This window comes from Temnothorax nylanderi, unplaced genomic scaffold, assembly GCF_030848795.1.
Source record: "Temnothorax nylanderi isolate EJ_2023f unplaced genomic scaffold, tnyl_v1.0 TNYL_tig0008_pilon, whole genome shotgun sequence".
NCBI classification, from domain to species: Eukaryota; Metazoa; Arthropoda; class Insecta; order Hymenoptera; family Formicidae; genus Temnothorax; species Temnothorax nylanderi.
Genome location: NW_027249070.1, coordinates 1,815,405 through 1,834,401, shown reverse-complemented (window position 1 = coordinate 1,834,401; position 18,997 = coordinate 1,815,405). Strand labels below are relative to the sequence as shown.

Genomic DNA, 18,997 nt, shown 5'->3' with positions numbered 1-18,997 from the left:
ATTATAATATATTTAATCATTCAAATATAATTCGAATATCTTAATAAATCTTTTTAGAATTTTTTTAAGAAGATTTTAATCGTCTTTATTAAAATCGCACAGTACATCGTTTTTAAATATTTATCTTTCTTTTATCATAAGATATTTAATACACTTTTACGACGGACATTTATAACGGAATACCCATCGACCGTTTATGTCTTATAAGAACATTTTGAGCTTCGTAAATTGAATTCCGCGTAATGCTACTTAGGTGAGTCGAGGGGATCTAGACGAAGTCCGCGAAACTCTTGGTCGTGAAGGCTTTCGCTATCTCGTTAACCAGCTCCATGTACACGATAGGATTGACGTTCTGTGCGAGTTGGTGCAAGAGGAACCAATCGCCGAAATGGAATACTTGTACGACACGCTCGGCTTTAGATTTCTCGAGTCTGCGAACTGCGCCTCGCAGGAGATACACTCTCGCCCATGCTTGAGAGAAAACTACGATCCTGCGTATGAAGGATTATATCAATCGCGTGGATTTAACGATACTTATGATTTTTGATAGATCTATGACGTAAAGTTTTTTTTTAATATGTATATAATAAAAAAATTGTAACATGAAGCGCTGGGAAATTGAAAAGTCAAAAAACTAATGCTCGCGTAGAATAAGTTTTACGAATTATTCGCGTATATTTCTGACATCGTAATCAGAATTGCCGTAATATCCGTCGGGCACAAACTTACCTATAAATTACCGCCAGACAACCGACGCCCGCGAGAAATACTAGCCAGAACCAAAGCACGACGAAAATCTTCTCGTTCACCACGTTCAGCGGGAGCACGCACAAGGCGTCGTGCGTTTGCACGGAACCCGCGGGCCCGAAAGTGTGAAACGTACACTTGGTCACCTTCGGAAACAGTCGCGCCATAGGGTCGATCCTGTCGTGAGGATTTGTCTCCGCGATGAATGCGGTCACCAAGGGCCCGTATCGTCTAAACTGTCCCTCCAGAAATACATCCAACAGATATATCTGTCCTATCTATCGATGAAAGGTTTTATCGAGGGGTTTTCGTTAACTTCGCGCTCTCTGTGACAGTTTTTTAAATAATCGTAACTCAGCGAATATTGAACCTTAAGATGATTGTGTAAATTTGTCGATTTTTACACTTACGGAATTATAAAAAATGTAAAGTGGTATAAAATATTTTTATACGTTAAGGGCCCTCGAGTTGTATTTCCGTGCGATATATCGGACTCGTTTTCGAAGCAAAGTTTCGACCGTGTTTCGGGCTCATTATCGAATCCAGAAATCAATTATTCACGGTTATTTCCGCGCAATTTCCTCGCTTCTGACGTCATAATCCCCGGTTGGCCGATCGAGATCCCTTAAGTACCTCCGTAGAAACTCTTCCGTTTCTAAAACTGGCAGGGAATTATACTTACCGAATTTAGGAAGTTCAAGAGCTCGCACACGAAGAAACGCATGGCGTAGAAGTTGTGACCGTGCAGATTCGTCCTGGTGAAATACTCGACGAGCTGCTGCTTCCTCCCCACGGTCCAAACGTCTTTCAGGAAGGGAGACGCGAGATCCCGCGAAAGGAGGCCTACGGTGTCTCTCTCCCAGATGCCCCATAACCCGCGCGGCACGTAAAAAGAGATGGCTTGTAAGCCGAGAACGAAGCAGACCTAACGAACATTGCATCCTTATTTCCGATTTTCCTTAAATTGAACTCTATCTCTCTACTCATCTTGAACAGAAATAAACTTTCAACGGAGACAAAAAATATCGTGAATAAAATAAAGAAGATAAAAATGTTTTAAATTTAAACGCATATAAATACGCGGACAAATATCGCCGAAATTTTTTTATTTTCTGCAAGAAGATATTTATATTTGACTTAATATTTTTCTATTCGAGGACCTAAAATTCTCTTTACAGGAAGAGCTTTTTTCCCTGATGCGTTTCCCTCCGCGATATTCGCGATGCGAATCGCGCGATATAGAGCAACGCAGGATAACAGTCGGATCTGCGATCTCTATTTCCATTTCTTCGCGCCGTCTTCCGTCTTTTCCGGACGTTTTCCTTTACATTCACGCGTTCACGTTTCAGATTTCATTCACGCTCGCGCAATACGTCTGCATGCGCGGGTGAGCCGAGAGCAACCTGACCATCGCATCGGAACGAAGTGCAGCCGTTATCATGCATCTCGCGTACGTGAACGCGCGAGTATGTGTGTGCATTCTATACGGAACTTACGCGATCGACCAATTCCGTTGCACACACACGCGCGCGCGCGCGAATGCGTTCTCTCGCGCGTCCCCCGCATATCTCTCTCTCTCTCTCCCGCTCGCTTTCAATTTTTCAGAGTGCCCCATCGAAAAACAATTTAGAGATACCTTTGACGAATTCCGAGTCGATCTTTCCCCGACGAGTATTTCCCGGAGAAGTCTAACGGAAGTAGGAGTCTCTCGGAGAACTTTTATATCGAGCATAAAAATTCTTGAGCTTTTGGCCTTGAGGGGTGTGAGTCAATAAAGAAACTTGTCTCGGTTGAGTTCATAACTTGATTTCAGCAAAGATTTGATTTGAGGCTCGCGGGGAAATGTAATTTATAAAAAATTTCATAACGAAGGCAAATATTTAAATCGCGGCGAATGCACGACGACTTTGATATCGATAATTTATCGAAGTATATATATATATATATTCCGTATATAGGTTAATAAATTTGTTTCCGTGTCCTGTCAACGGACTATTTCATCGAACATTTGTCCGTATCGGTTATCTCCTCATCCGTATCGTGAACGTTCTAAATTCAGCTGACCCATTGATAATATCGATGATGACGGGCTTCATCATCCGGAAGGGCCTGTCCTACGCCAGCACTCGCTACACCCCGTCCAGGAATACCTTTCAGATGTCGTGATACCGTGAACGTGCTGTAGATCCAGCAATACGCGTTTACGGGATCTTTGTCTGCCAGCAAGATACCAATTACGGTCAAACATTAATGATGAGCAACTCTTGTCCGCGCAATAATTGAATAATTAAACGCGGAAAGATATTTAGGACGGAATTTTAAATGCAAATTTATTATTGCGATTCGTTCTTTGCACGACTTCTGTAAAGTCATGCAAATGCTCGCACACTTGAGGCTGAAAGGTTAACAACAATTCGTACCGACGGAAGTATCGGTCATGCAAGAAATCGGTTCGCCGATGTACTGCTTGGCAGTTACGAGGATCGTGCAAACGAGCAGCAGGAGAACGGTGACGCGCGAGTGCAGCCTGAAGACGACATTGTCGACACGAACGGATTCTTCCTGCAGGAGGCATTTAATAGGTGCGAAGAGGTCCAGCATGGTTATCGCGTGTTCTTTTGTCTCGAGCACCGAAACAAAGCACAATAGAGAAAATTCCAGTGCGCATTGCGAAAGAAAGCCTTCGTACCGTCCGCCATCCGCGCGTCCGCTCTAAATTCGTCAAGGAATTTATCGCGAAGGACAGGCTTCGCGCGCAAGTAACGTTTAAAATCGATGGACGCGAGGAAACGCGCCGTAAATGAAACGAAATCTAAATTGGATTACGCGTCACGGCGAAATTTCGCAAGACGGAAGAGTCGAAATTACGAACGACGCTAAAACGACGGGCGAGAAATTACTGTCGTGTAAATCATCGACGAGAGAATGGCGATGCCCAAAACTGCATCCGCCTAATTGGTCCGCACTTAACCAGGCGAGCAGACTCGTAAATCTTGAACGTAACGATCTCTCTCGCTCTGCAATTTTTGCTCTCTCGGCAGCACAGTCCTCGCTTTTATAACTTATCGCCGCACTGAAGCTGAGATTTGTCAGAAGAGGTCCGGTATGTAAAGAAACCCTTTTTCCTCGACTCCAAGGATGCTCTTTATTAGTAAAAAATATAGTAATCATGATAATAATTATTATCGCAATTACATGTCGTAGTAAGATAATCGTTATACCGTCGATTAAAGATAACTGCGCTCGTTAATAATGCGCTTAATACCGCATCGCTCGGTCAGTGTGCGTGTCGTGTGAATGTGGACATCCGTGTGGATGTGTGTATCCGCTATTGAGATTGTCGCTAAACCTACATAAATGTTTCCCTATATACAAACAAACATCGTTCCTAGAGCGCGGCAGCCCGGGGGCGGCGCGGGCGGGCCAAGTTTCCGAGTCTGTTTCTTGTCCTAATTATAATAGCCCCCCTCCCCCCTGTGGAGAAGGGCCAACCAACGAGTATCGAATTAACGGGATCCCTTATCGCTGCGATAGCCGGCACGGTCTCGCCGACGTTCTTTATTTACTCTTGTTTTATTTTATTTAATTATTTCTCTGTCACCTAGCGTACCGGTTTATTTCTAAAAAGCGATCGGTTTTACAAACCTCCTTCTAACCTTTGCCTTATTATATACAAACTGTTTGCACTGTCGACGATCACATGCATCATAATAGCTGCATATTTTAGTAGGCACGCTCATTCGGTGTCATAGAGTCCAGACATCTTGCGAATCGGCGAATCATAACTCTTCTCACTTCCTATTTCTCCTCTCTTTTTCTTTCTCCACAACGTGCACACTAGAGCGATTATATACCTATATATATATATATCGAATGTAATATACATATATATGTGTACGTGTATATATTATATTCGATACCGTCGCCGAACCCCAAGATGTTAAATCGACAAGGCGTGTCACGACCCGTCAGAAGCCACAATTACTAGATGTACTATCGATTTCCGTCGTTCCCGCCATTTCTGTTGTATTTTTAGTCAATTTAATTGTATCTTGCTCGCGACGAGTTTCTCTCGAGAGTTCACGAAGCAGGACAACTTTGAGCAACCGCTAAGGACTATATCCCGAAGTCGGAATCTACGACGATCGGCTCGCTGATTTGCATCTGTACGAGCGACAAAGGAAATGAGGATCCATGCCTACCCTCCACGGTTTTTCTAGCGATAGCAATATTGCCGCCTGACAAATAAACCACAATAAATACAGTATAAAATATATATGATACAATACGACATAATTAATTAATTACAAAATATTTAATATATCATAATATAGAAATATTTAATTATTAATTATCTTAATATATTTTCAAAAAACAATAGTAATCATTTAAAACTTAATCTAACTTAATCTAATCTATCTCTTCTTTCCTTCTAACGTTTCGAACTCATTATTGTCGGACTTCGATGCTGATTATTGACAAGATTCTATAATTAGATTAGAGGAACGAGATAATAAAAATATAAAAATGCTTCCGCGTGTCGCTGAAGCTACCCACATCTCGCAGGTGTCTTGCTATCGCTAGAAACGAAGCTATCGCCGCTCGTACAATCAGCGACGGAAATAACCCGATCACCACGAATCTACGATCTTTCTCGCGAACGACATTATGAGAACGATCGAGACGAGGGCTATGTATGAAGTTCTATATGTCTATGGCAGTGTGTGTAGAGAAGACGCGATGACAATACGACGAGTATAACGCGGCAGTGGTAAATACAGCTTCGGTTAGAACTTCGTCGTTGCTGTAAGAGGAGGATAATGTATGGACTATTAGTGTTCCGCAAAGAGTGTAAATAGAAGACCGACAGAACATGGGATCGGCATTGACAGACAGTATAGTAATACTTGAACACCGCGATAGAGTAGTAAAGATCCGGGAGTCAACCTCTCGCAATCAATGAGCAAACTCGACATTTATTAGACCCGGAAGCATCATATTGAGAGTATTATTTGTAACGTCGGGCCCGTCGTTTGGAGCAGCACGGAATAACACCTCTTTCACCTTCGACGAATCTCAAGAAAGAGCATGCTTCTCGATCATTTCCTATCATTTTCTCAAATAACACAGAGGTCTGAAACGCGAATGCACCAACGATCTCTCGACGGGTTAAATAATCCCTTGCCTCAGGGATTCGCTCTACTCATCTCTAGATTATAATCTTACCTATGATATAGTCGGAGAAAGAAAATTTATTTAACCGAAATTAACAACGTCGAGCAACGTTGATGCAGCCGGCTTAAAGACGTCCAAGCGACGTTTAAAAAATTAAAACGCCGCGTAGACGCCTCTCTCCAAAAATAAAGATTTCTTGTTCATACACCTATGCATGTACACGAATATGCATACGGGTATAAAGAAACAATCTTAATTCCTCGAGAAACGATTATAAATTCAGCTCTTGGACCTCTGCATTCTCCGAGATCGTGCATATACTCGCAGAGGCACGATCGCGCCTCCTAATAGGGCACGTGTATGTCCCTGGAGCGCGATCGTCTTCTACAAAGTCTGCACATGGCGATGAAGCACGCCAGACCCAAGAGAATGGCGAGACCGGCGCCTAAGCCGGCGCCAGCCCAGCCGGCAGGTCCGGCGAAACCGCCGCCGTTACCGCTGACAGGACCGCCGCACGTCTCCACTGACTCGTCATCCGGCTCGTAGAAGGTGCCATTCAGAATGCCCGGCAAGGGCAAGATGCGACTGGGACAGTTCACCACGCCATTGCACATCAATCTCAACGGGATACAGCCTGCATCGCCGGGACACTGGAAGCCACAGTCCTCCAATTTGCCGGTGTTGAGGGCCCCGGATCCGTCTCTTGGTAAATGAAAGAGCTCGGTCCAGGCAATCTTGAAGGCCGCCCGGGCCGGCGCCATGGACCCCGTAAACTGTATAATCACGGCAGGCGATTCCTCGACGACGTCACCGTTCGGCGCCTGATGATCCATCGGCGGTGCTATGAGCGCCGCCGAGATAATTGGCATCTCTCTCACGTAGCTGACATTCTCGCCGCAGATACCGAGATACGGCTCGGCGTTCCCCGGCAGGAAGATCTCGAGCTTGCCGTCCTCGCAGGAGCGCGACGCGAACTTGATCTTGTCGAAGTGCAGCCAGAGATCGCGCTCGCGGTTCACCCGTAATTCCCAGATACACTTGATGGATCTGGGCGGCGTGACGTATCCCAGCGCCTCGTAATGCGGAAACTCGATCTCGCCGTCGGTGGCAGGCGGCAGAAGCGCGGGTCCGCACAGGGGACTGTGCGCGAACTCGTATCTCGCCTCGAAGAGCGGCGCGGGCCACTTGAAGTAGCTCGCTGCTGCGTGCGCGCCGTCCACGTGAAGCTTCAGATCCAATCTTTCGCCTCGAGAGACGATCCTGAGAACGGGCGGTCGCGATACTGGCGTCGAGGTCGTGGGCGCCGGAGTGCCGTTGTTGTTGGTCCGACAAAGGCAGTGTCCCTTGATCCCATCCGGATTAGGCTCCCGGATTATCACCCGGTCCACCCGACTGTCCCAACAGTGGCCGCACTGAGCGTACGGGTGCTCCTTAAAGTTGATCGATTCTATCACCAGAATCACGCGCGCGAACAACCGTTTGTCCGTGATGAAGCTATAGGTGCAGGACAGATCGGCGGGCGGGTCTCCCGGTCGTTTGTAAACCAAGGTATTCAACGGCGATCGTAGACGACCCGAGCGCGTCTTCCACGAGGCGAAGACCTCGTCGCACTCGGTACCGGGCGTCGGCTCGCCGAATCTCGTCGCGTTGAAGAAATCGTAGTGGGCCCAGTAATAGAGCGAGCTGCCGGAATAACTGCCGGTCTTGCTTTCGAATCGCACGAACAGCGCGTTTGACGTCGAGACGAAATCGTGCTTCTCCATCGGTTTGCTGAATGTGTCGCAGAAGGTCTTGATGATCCGGGCGTCGTCCGGCCAGTCGGCGTCGTAGAGCGTCAGACTCTCGCCGCAGTCGCCGTCGTAAGGCTGGATCGGCGACTCGATACGATTCACTCGGAAGCTAGGGAAATAGAGACGTGCGATTTCGCCGGGTCGACCGCGTAGCAGATACGTGCAGCTGGTGTGCGGCGGGTACCAGTGCGCGACCGAGAGAAAAATGCCCTCGTTACCGCTCACGAGAGACTCACTATTCAGCAGCCAGTCGCAGCTACCGTTTTTCACGCCCGCGGTTTCCACGTGACCGGGCCAGTTGCCCACGTTGAAGTGGAATCCGGTGTTGAGCAACGGGCCGGCTGGCGACGACACGAACTCCACGTAAAGATCCTCGCTGGTGCCGATGATGCTGTACGGGAATTTGCCCATGCCGCAGAAGGTGCCGATCACCGGGCTGCTCTCGTTCTTACCGTCGTACACGCGTATGTAATCGTACGGGCAGTGCTCCGAGCCGGAACTGATCGGCCGCATCGGGCACGTCATGATGTTCTCGCATCGCTGTCCGTCGATGTTGAACTCCTCGTTCTCGATGTAGAGCTTGATGAAGGGCAGCCGGGTGTTCAGGCGATACTTGCAGTGCAACGCGCGCGGATAGATGCCGGGATAAGCCGGGCTCTGCACGTAGCACGTCTGCAGCCGACAGTCCTTGAAGACGCGCTCGCAATAGCTGCCCGGCACGACCTCGCCGCGACGATTCGGATAGAGCTCCGGGTGCTGGCCGTATCTAAGATACACCTCGAACTGCGGTTCGGCGCGCGAGTCGAAGCTGAAGTACGTCTGATCGGTGAAGTTGTCCGCGTGGAAGATCACCCGCACGAAGCTGGTCTCGCTGATGAAGGTCTGCGGCTGCTCGGACTCGCCGCAGTAGACGCCCGGGTCCTTGCGATTGCTCACCTCGGTCTTCGTGTTGCCGTCTATGATCTGGAACAGCGGCCGGGAAACGCGCGTTGGATGTATAACGTTTGGGACGATCGATGAACGTGAGGACGTCGCGTCGGGAATCGTTAATCCAGTTTAACGGCCAATATATCCAATCTCTTATGACAAAATTTTGTCATGCGAAAAAAAATGAGATTATGAGTAATAAATCATTTACGTCTCCAAAAAATGTAATCAGTGAAACTTAATTATATTTAATCTATAATTAAAATTCTTTATATCGTATAATCGGGTTGAATGCAAAACAATCTTTTACGGTCTTCTATATTTATGAGTTTACGCACGTCTGAAGTAATGTAAGCCTATATAAAAATTAAGTGTACTGAAAATAATTAATAGTCATTTATATAAGAGATACGATAATTCTATAATGATGTACAGGATTATTAGTAATCCGTCTCTTAGGAAGTAACTGATCTGCAAGTTTACACAAAGATAAGAACTTACGTACGGGGGGAAATAGTTATTCAAACGGAAAATAATAGTTCGGAAAAGATACAATAGTCTCGCCACACGCGTCCCGCTTCTCGAATCTTACGATCTCGTGCAGAGGGAAATGTACCCAAAGTGACTACTATTGACTTTACATCTTTTTTACCGGTGTAAATTTGAAAGTCGCGAGGGAAACCGAGGGAAAATACAGGGGATATAGTAGAGAGCACGATGAACGGAGAGCAGAAAGAGAGAGAGAGAGAAAGGAGAGGAGAAGAGAGAGGTTTACAGCGTCACAAAGATCAATACCTGATACCGAAGTAACTGAGAGAGGTGGCAGCAGGACGAGTGCGCCCGCGCGCGCTCACTCGCTCGCTCACTCGTGCGCTCGCTCGCTCAAAAGAGGAGCAAGCGGCGGGAAACGGAGAGGAAAGTGAGGGAATCACTTATCGCATTCGTCTCTTATACGGGAACGCTCTAATTCGCGACATTGATACGGCTGCGCTTGCCCCTCGTGTAATCCCGCGTCCCGATGGACGAAACTAGATTTAGAAACTAGAAATGCGCTGTTGATTAACGCGATAACGAACCATTCTATTCTTCCAACGGTCACGGCGCAAACAGGCCCGCGAATTATTACCTCATCGATACGCCGCAAACGTGCGCTCGATTCGTCACGGAGCGTTATGGGGCTTATCGGAATGAGGGGTTCTGAGCCAGTACCTTATCCGAGAATTCCCATTTGAAACTATATTCGATCGCAGATTTCGATCAAATGTAGATTTGACTCGATTAATTTAAATTAGCTCAAGTTAATCTAATAAATTACGATAAAAGCTCGATAGTCCTGATATGGAGATAAAAGCTATCGTTGTGTTTAATATAGATCCTATTTTTCCACCTCGCCGTAGGGGATTTCTCGAAAGTACGGCGAGTCTGGTTCGCCTAGGCGTAAAATAGACTCTGAATGCATCGTTGCGCGCGAGGCGAGGCGAATCCGATAATGATATATCAGAGGCGGTTTATACATCCGGGCGCAACTGCGTGGTTTTTTTTTTCCCCGCAAAAACGCGCAGCTTTACGAATATGAAATACGCGCATTCCCATCGTGTACAATGCGGGTTCGACTGTGCCGCGTATGCATTGGTCCGCGACGCGATTCAAAGAGATACGCGAGTATCAGCGGCATCCCTCTGTCCGTTTCCCTCCCTCGTCCCGCCGCGCCGGCCCGGCGCCGATATCCAACTCGAATCGAAAGAATAATCGAGGAACGCTATTGTCGAACCGAAATTAAATTCCAGCGCCCGATTAATTGGCCGGGATTCTCCCTATTCAATTAATAGGAGAGCGCGAAGCGAGGGGGGGGGGGGGTGGAGACTCGGCGAGATGGATTCGGCAGTGCCGTTTGGACGCGCGATCCCGGAATTAGGACCGCTGTGTCTCTCACCCCCTTTCCCTCCCCCTTCCCCTTCCTCTTCCTCTTCCTCCCGGAACGACGGCACACACAGGCACACAAAGCGCTCACCTGCAGATAACCGCCGCTGCAGGTGGTGGCGTTCTCCAGCACCCCGACCTTAAACTTCTTGAAGCGCACCCGTAGAATCCAGTCCCGGGGCGTTCCGCGAAAGGCACGGAAACGGTACCAGCACGAGAGGGGCTTACCCCAGTTCGCTGGGGTCACCGCCGGGCTCGACACATCTTCGTAAATGTCCACTGTCTTGTTGCAGTGGCCTCGGTCCGCTGAAATAGAGACGGTTAGGACGAGGAAGAAGCAAAGGGGGACCAGTCCGGAGTGCCCTCTTCTTCATCTCGTTCGCATTCTTTATATATCTCAGTTAGTAATTATTAATTATGCTACTAGTCCATGGTAAATAACCAATATTATAGTTATAAGTAAATGTTATTAGTTATGTTAATAAGAATTAATAACCTTATTAATTAGCAATGGGAAATTTATTGGTAGTAAAATATACGTAATTAAAGCGGGCAGGATATCCGCAAATATTCCCGGAATGAGTAAAACTCAACTCCCCAGAAGAGAATAGGCGTTTTAATTAATTTCACGTAGCTTCGGTTCAACGAAAAATGGAGAAGATAAAGTTAAATGACCGACCATCGCGATGTCCTCGCTAAGAAAATATCGATTTCGAAAAACCGAGTTGGCCCCGGAGAATCTATTATTAAATCTATTATTAAATCGCGAAAATACGGGACGTTCCGTGCACGTTGTATTAGAACAACGGTATTTTTCGTTGACCCGGTTGGGTAATGGAGGGAACGGGATGAAGGAACGGGACACGCGGAAACCGATGGGGTACGGAGGAGAATGGCGGAGGGTAAGGAAACGCGCGCGCGACAACACGCGACACAAGTTTCGGCCGTGTAATCGATATTCGACCCGCTTGCCAGATACCTCTTATAAAGCGGCAGCCTCGTGTTATGGCCGGGCCGCCTCTCGTTCGTAAATCACCTTTTCCACGGGGTATCAAAACCTCCCTCGGCGGGATTCGCGCCCACCGATATACCCGGGATAAGTAAATCTCTCTAATGCGACGGTTAAGATTCGAGGCTGCCGCGCGTCTCGGCTGTTTACACCGATAATTCGGCCTATTAGCCGCGTAACGGGGTTGCGATAATTGCTAGCAGCTCCCGGGGATAAGTAGCTCCCGGGATGAGTCTTCATTAAACCGCACATCATCGGATTCATCGGGTGCAGACTGCCAGGGTCGAAGTCTTTCGAGAGAGAAAGAGAGAGGGAAGAGGGATTGATACCGCATCCGTCGTAAACGAGATTTATCCGCCGATCGCAACGAAATTTTATCTGCTAGATTAAATTAGAAATTGAAAGTTGCGGCATATTTCGCACGGTTTGACGTTTCAGATACAGAGAACGTGGAGTCGGGATACGATATATTCGCGATACGAGGATAAACACGACATTGAGAAAAGGCTTTTCTCATTTTATCACCGCTTTCTTTTCTTTCATTATCCGGCTCGAATGTCTCGAAAGATGAGTCGCACGATTCTTGTCAGATCGCTAAAACATAATATTATAATTACTGATTAGCTAGATGTCGTAAGTTTGCGGAAGAGCGCTCGGGAAACGATCGCGGTGTCGGATTGCATCCGCCGGCGAATAAATACAGAGATCGTTCTCGCGTGTCGCGCTGGCCTGGAAATTTGAACTCTCTCGCCGGAATTATACCCACCCCCTCGGTCCCCCGCGGCCCCCCCCCCCCTCGGATTAGACTTACCTCTGCGAATGGCAGCGGGACTGGGGGTGGCCAGAAGCAGGAGGAATATGGCGAAAAATCCCCAGCCCCAGCTACCGAGGAGTACCGGCACAGGCATTCGAGGCATTCCCGGGACAAGTGCCGAGGCTGTCAAAATACCTCCGCTTTCTCTCCTCTTATCTCCATTTGCCTCTCCCGTCGAGAACTACCTGTGCACACGCGCATATAAAAAAAATACACGTAACAACACACGTATGCGTGTGCTCGTACATATATAATATCGCTCACTGATCCGTCCTGCCGTGTGTGCATCGAAAAATTGAAAAAAATATTGAACACCGTGCATCCGCAAAGTCCTCCGAAAAATAGTACGTATAATTTTGCGCGCCGAGAATATATCGTGCCCTTTTTCACGTCGCGAAATACCGAGGATCATCGAAGCGAGAAACGTATAATTTAATTCGAGCTTTTTTTTCCTATTCCAATAATGATTAATCTACCACAAAAATTTGTGATTCAGTCGCTGAAGAGAATAGCCGGAAAAATCGCTGGCTCGTGCCGAAAAAATGTCCAATTTTGTCTTGCCCGCGATTACGTTGTTCCGCTATCCGAGAGCGCAATATCTCTACAACGTGATCTACTTGATGGGATGCAGGCGCAAGTGCGGGTATCGCGTTATCATTTCCCCAAAGGACAATAAGGGACGCCGTATGGTTTGCCAGATGGGTCGAGCATATACCGGAAGGGCCTCGTTCGTACATCCACGTCGAGAGAGCGGGGGTGATAATTGGTTAAATCCGCGTTGACTTGGCTATCGACAACAGTACTTCACCTCCGGAATTTTCTCCCTCCGTTCCCTCCCTCTTCATTCACCGTCGCTTTCCTCCCCCGCTCCTCGCATTCTCGCGTCGCATTCATTGTTTCGTCGTTCTCTCGAGAATTCAATTTTTTTTCCCCCCGGGACACGCGACCTCCAGCCAACAATTCAGTCCGTTCGACACACGAGGACTTAAAGGTATTTAAAGATTCAGGAGACCTCCGGAACTTCGGACCGCGGAAGTCCGAGATTTCAAAATCGCGAACGGCCAAGGTCGCGAAAATGTTTTTTTTTCCGGCCAACTCTCCGACGGATCGTCCGTAGGATCGATGCACTCGCGGATTTTCAGATTCTGTCGGCGTGCGCGAATGGAATAAAGGCAGACGCGTGCCGAAAATGTCGAATGAACTGAGCTCGGAGCGGTTAGCGCATCAGCAATTTAGATCGCTCGTTGATTACGTGCGTGCATAGAGGATGCAGATTCGCGGGCGCGCATTTTGCAAAACAAGCAAAGAGACACGGGGTAGGAGGACTGGATCGACGATTTCGCGGGAATCGTTGAGCGATCGTTTTTTGCCGATTTACCGACATTTTCGTCAACGACCGTGATTATTTCGCATTACCGAAAACGCGCATTTCCATGCGCGAGATGCATACGCGATAAGGACGCGATTTCCGATAACGACGCGACGATATGATCGCGACTGCACCGACAGTTCGGATTCAGCGATCGCTCTTTTCTACATCACAATTGTAGGGGACGAAGGAGAGGAAAATTTTGCTTAATCGAAATACATTTATTTTATCAAAACGAAAGAATCTCAGGATCCAAATAGGAAGACAATGCAATCCTTTGATATAATTGAGATAATTTTAACTATAAAAATCTAGAATTGAGAAATAATAGAAATTATTTTTTAGTGGAGAACTTATTGGGGTAATTGAACTATTATCGTTGACACTGGGGCATGCACGTTCATCCACGCACCTTTACCATAACACTCTCATGCTCCCTGATTACTCCAATTTCTCCGACGATCCTCGGAGAGCCTAGTTCTCGCTGCCGATCGGAATCACCGACGCGACATCCTCCACGCGGGTCCCCTCGAGTATGCCATCTTCTCTCTCATCAGGACAGGCGACTTTTCGAGCGAACCGTTTGCGTACCGGGATTTACATCATCGTCGTCCTTGACGTATCGACCACGACGTCGCCTGGCACAGTTTCTCCCGCGATTTTTAACCGCGCACTGACGCACATAAAGCTCCGAAGGACGCTCCGAGGATGCTGCTCGGAATTGAATCTCGTGATGGACCACCACCGGCACAGCGGTGGTGGTTTTCAGTCCCGAACGAGCACTGCTTCCGCTGCTTCCAGCAGCGCGTAGATCATCAACGCGTCATGTCGCGGAGAGTGGAATTGAGACTCGTGGATAAAGAATGGAGAGAGATAAAGAGAAAAAAGAGAAGGAGAGAGATATATATATATAAAGAGAGATAAAGAGAAATTACGAGGGGACAGGAGAGACCGCGGGGGAGAAGAGGAGAGGGACGAGACGAGGGAACGAGAGGGCACAGTACGAGAAAGCACTCCAACGTGCCAGTTGGAAAGCCAGGCTGCGAGTCGACTGCTGGCACGAAAACTCGGAACGTGCGGCTGGCTTAACCGCCGTCCGCCGATCGGAGCTGCGGCGGGTCGAAGCTTGCGCAAGCTCTCTGGCGTTCTCTTTCCCGCTGTCTTTCTCCCACGACGTCGGCATGGCGGAACGCTCTCTCCCGTTCTCTACCCTCCACCCGTTCTCTCTCTCTCTCCGTTCCCTCTGTGTGCCCCGTTTCGCAGTTCCGCTCCCCTTCCGTTTACGATGACTTTCATTGAACTGCTCGCTGTCCCCCCTCGCTATTCCTCCACGCTGTCCCTCCGCGCTTGGCCCCCCTCCTTTCTCGCATCCCCTCGAGCCGCCCTGCGATGACCTATTGCACCTATTGCCGTTGGCCCTCCGTCCTGTCGCGCTTATCCCCGACCCTTCTTCTACCTCTCGAGGCTTCTGTTTGTCGCCCCGTTTTTTCTCATCTTACCGCCTACGGCCGTCTTCTTGCCCTCTCACGCGGGCCGGGGCAATCGATAGGCATATTAACGCGCGTAGCGTGCTTATCGCGCGAATTTAGCGCTTCCGCTCCGTGAACGCGCACGCGAAAGCACACGAGAGCCGCTATTAAAAATAAAAGCCGTCGCATCGCCGCCGCCGCCGCTGCCACGACGCTGCGACGCGTCGCAATTCACACCTGACGTATCGATTTACGACGAGCGCGCCGGTTATCCTGGTGCGCGCGCGAGTTCAGCCGAACGTTAAGGGGGATGGGAGGCCGTTTCTCCGTTTAGCTCGCGTTTACCCGACTGTCCGAATCCACGTGCGACCTCGACGAATTCGCAGGCTGCGCGTGTCCTCCCCCGTGCGAATAAATCGCAACTTCGTCCTTCCCTCCGATACGTTGAAATTCGGCAAGCCCCCAACGGCGAAGTTACCTCTCCGTCTTCGAGACCCTTTTATCTCGCTCCGGCAAGGTCGTTCTCGGGAGAGCCACGAATACCGCGTGCGCCGGCAATCCTACATTAATCAGCGTCGAAATAAACTTAAGATATAGCACGGGGTAGCTGCCATAACTTAAACCGTATTTATGGCCCGCCGTTGTGGTCCGGGAGGAACACGGACGCGATCCCGTGGCCGCGCGCTAACGTGCTTCACGCACCGTAATTCGGCCGATACTGCTAAGTCTAGCGGCGAGCGGGGGATTATCGAGCCGCATTATATTGTACTCGGGGAACGTAATAAGCCGCGGGTATAAAGGAAGGTAATTAAGGCCGCGTCCGGGCATAACGCACGAAAAACTGATAATGGAGCATGGAGCGCCTCCGGTCTCGCGGATGAAGCTAAAACGGAACAATAAGCCCCACGATAATCTGTCCGAAAATCGGAGAGGCCATTCCCCTCCTCCCCTTACAAAGACATCCGTAGATTGTTACAGTCTGATAAAGTCCGTTAATAATTGATACCCTCGGATAAATGAAATTATATGGAATACTTTTCCGATGATAAAAGAGTAATCATTTGTCTCTTCGTGGTTTCCTGATGACTATTAAATGAACGCTCGTTAATGTAATATATAATTTTATGGCAATTATTTATTCGATTATATATTGGAAATTTATTACGACGTGCCATTTACGCGGTGTCCTCACTTTCCCCACTTGTACGAATATCTCCATCATTAATTTGTGAAATAAAATCAGTAGATGTACCATACTGATTATATTTATTCCAGCTCGTTATGTGGCACTCCACGGATGGGCGTTTAAAGTAAGCTTTAAAGACTAGTATCGAGTGGCACATTCACGTCACTCAAAGATTCGAGGTCTCGCGCAGCGTTATAGATCTGTCTGTTACAACAGCGTAACGGATAATGGTCCGACTCAATCGTCAGTGCTCCGAATTATTGACGGAGAATATCGCCATCGGAGAAGGACTCGCTCGCGCGAGTTGCGAAGCGAACGGATTTTCGATTTTCCAATGTAGTTTCGCGTTCATTTAAATATATGACAATATTTCTTGCATAGTTTATAATCGGATACTTAGCTGAAATGCATAAGAAAAAATGAGCAAGCATGAAGCATTGTTAAAAGAATGAGATACATCTCGCCGGAGAGAGAATCGTCTTGCCTCTCACGTCGCTGGAGAAAGACACGCGTTCTCGTTAATCTAAGCTGTCTAACGATATTCCAGCTTCGTTTACCGTCGGTATACTTTTACCGAAACGCGGCCCGACTTTTCCGACAGCCGCGAAATAATTACGGGGCAATTTGTTTGCGGCGGGGAAACAGAGACGCCTCGTCGTTGTGCTCGCCGCAAACCGGCTGTATAATTAAGGCCCGATGCCTCGGCGCAGCGTCGTCTCCGTCCGACAACACGAGCGGGGGCAAGGCGGGCGTCATTTACGGGTTGATTAATTGCGTACCAGCCCGCCGCGATCGCATCCAGCCGCAATCAGTGGGAGCTGTCTGCCGGGAAGAAAGCGAATTGAGCTGAGACGGCGCGGGCGTGAAACGGAATGATCCCAGGATCCCGGGGAGTCCCGATAACCCGTGACGGTTCTCCAGGTCCGCGGACTAAGGAAATAAAGAATCAAAATCAGGAGAATCTCGCGTGAAATCGGACTCGGATATCTCACCACGGGAATCCATCGAGTTTCGACGAGCGAAGCTTCTCTCTCTCTCTATAGGAAATTTCTCTCGTGAAATTTAATTAAAGCTAACGAGTAATTATGAATGCAGCGAACGCACCGGTAAATGGCCGGTTAAGAGGACTATCACTGGATAATTCAAACCTTTTTGCTAGACAGAGACATAATTTTTGTCGGCTATCTCTCTCATCATTCCCTTCTATTTTGCGTTTATTAAACTTAACGAGCTTATCGGTATATAAAGCCCGATAATGAATCTGCCCGAGATATGCTCCGGAGTAAGATCAATAATTTGCGAACATACACCGAACCACGTAAACACGGCCCCCCTTTGTTACCAATATATATCGGCCTATATAAGACGCGGAGCATACCAGATAAATTTCTCTTTAGTCTCTCTCGCTCGCCCTTTCCTTTCTTTTTCATTATAGAATCTTTGGTCGATACTAAATCGATTTTCCTTGAATGTCAAAAGTTAACCAGCGATGATGAACTTAGCTCCGACGGGGGAAAATTGTTACTTCAATTGAATCAGAAAGTTTGAGATTTAATTATACGGGGACACGATTACCTCTCTCGTCGATATTTTTACCGAGAAGAAAAAAATCTACTCCAAATTGACTAAAGCAACTACGGTTAACAGGACGTCGAGTTTACACGGAGGGGGCGAGGGAGAGGGAGATATAAAAAGGATGTTTTTATTAGAATAGACCAGCCTCGAGCTTCTATTAAAAACCAGCGATCCGATCGATTCCGTTCGACCTCGCCGACGATGCTAATTGTAAGCAGCAGCGCGGCAGCGGCGACGGCGACGGCGGCAACAGCAGCATCTCGCGCGGCGGGAGATGCCGTGTCCGAGATATTAATTAGCACGGAGATACCGGATGTATGCACACGGGCGGGCGATACATATCTACCCCAGGGGCTCTGGCGCGTCTCTGTCTGGCTACATCTGAAAAGCCATGCCTAAACCATGCCTAAACCTACCCGCCGACGACGCTGAGAAGGTCTCAGCAACGCGATATATTGATTACACCGTAGGGAAAGAGAACGAGAGAGCGAGAGAGAAGGAGAATATGTCGGAGTAAACCAGAGTAACGCGGGGCGCGCCAAGCACGTCGGAGTAGAACAGCAGAATTCGTCGAGGTGCGCCGGGATATACGCCGAAATATGCGAATATATCACCCCCCTCCTCCTCCCTCCCCCCTCCCCCTTATCGATCGCGCATAATCGTGAAGTTCGGAGGCAACAGCGTGGTCGGGGGCCGCTCCTTCGCGAAAATCCGAGAGAATTGGATTCAGATTAATCTGCAAATACTTATGTGCGCGACGCGATCCCGTATACGCGGCGGTATATCTTTGTCGAGCACTTGGCGGCTAAACGGGGAGCACGATAATGGAACCGAGGAGCGCTGACCGATTCATCAGATTCATCGATCCCCAGAGAGAGAGCGAGAGTCGGTCTAATCGGGATGTTAAAAAGATCACTGCAGCTCTATTAAACGAATTAAATGAGATAGAGCTCGTCGACCGGGACGCGCGTATCTATGCCACTTGACGGTGGTGGACATCGGACGAGGCACTTTCT

At 48.3% G+C, this 18,997-nt stretch overlaps 2 protein-coding genes across 3 annotated transcripts; both read right to left on the bottom strand.

Annotated features, from left to right (window-relative positions):
* Nucleotides 1-124: 124 nt before the first annotated feature.
* LOC139785007 (innexin inx2-like) lies at nt 125-3,794 on the bottom strand. The gene is made up of 5 exons (XM_071724179.1): nt 3,168-3,794; nt 2,812-2,963; nt 1,430-1,672; nt 730-1,025; nt 125-491 (listed from the first exon to the last, which is right to left on the bottom strand). Exons 1-5 carry the CDS (start codon nt 3,346-3,348, stop codon nt 269-271), a joined length of 1,095 nt encoding a protein of 364 aa, XP_071580280.1. The 5' UTR covers nt 3,349-3,794; the 3' UTR covers nt 125-268.
* Nucleotides 3,795-3,866: 72 nt separating this feature from the next.
* Nucleotides 3,867-18,556, bottom strand: LOC139784763 (cubilin). 2 transcript variants are annotated; one of them, XM_071723961.1, is made up of 4 exons: nt 14,164-18,556; nt 12,380-12,563; nt 10,651-10,865; nt 3,867-8,675 (listed from the first exon to the last, which is right to left on the bottom strand). In XM_071723961.1, exons 1-4 carry the CDS (start codon nt 14,170-14,172, stop codon nt 6,267-6,269), a joined length of 2,817 nt encoding a protein of 938 aa, XP_071580062.1. In that variant the 5' UTR covers nt 14,173-18,556; the 3' UTR covers nt 3,867-6,266. The 2 variants fall into 2 exon arrangements, with proteins under 2 accessions (XP_071580062.1, XP_071580065.1); XM_071723964.1 differs by having other exon boundaries at nt 12,380-12,567; nt 14,164-18,555.
* Between the last annotated feature and the right edge of the window lie 441 nt (nt 18,557-18,997).

What these genes read in the sequence shown, in the direction of transcription:
- LOC139785007 (XM_071724179.1), bottom strand. Translation starts at nt 3,348, where the DNA reads ATGCTGGACCTCTTCGCACCTATTAAATGCCTCCTGCAGGAAGAATCC. An exon ending in TCTTGAACTTCCTAAATTCG is followed by an intron (nt 1,026 to 1,429) that starts GTAAGTATAATT and finishes TTTCATCGATAG; the next exon opens with ATAGGACAGATATATCTGTT. An exon ending in TGTCTGGCGGTAATTTATAG is followed by an intron (nt 492 to 729) that starts GTAAGTTTGTGC and finishes CTTCATACGCAG; the next exon opens with GATCGTAGTTTTCTCTCAAG.
- LOC139784763 (XM_071723961.1), bottom strand. An exon ending in TCCCGCTGCCATTCGCAGAG is followed by an intron (nt 10,866 to 12,379) that starts GTAAGTCTAATC and finishes TCTCTATTTCAG; the next exon opens with CGGACCGAGGCCACTGCAAC. An exon ending in GCAGCGGCGGTTATCTGCAG is followed by an intron (nt 8,676 to 10,650) that starts GTGAGCGCTTTG and finishes CCGCTGTTCCAG; the next exon opens with ATCATAGACGGCAACACGAA.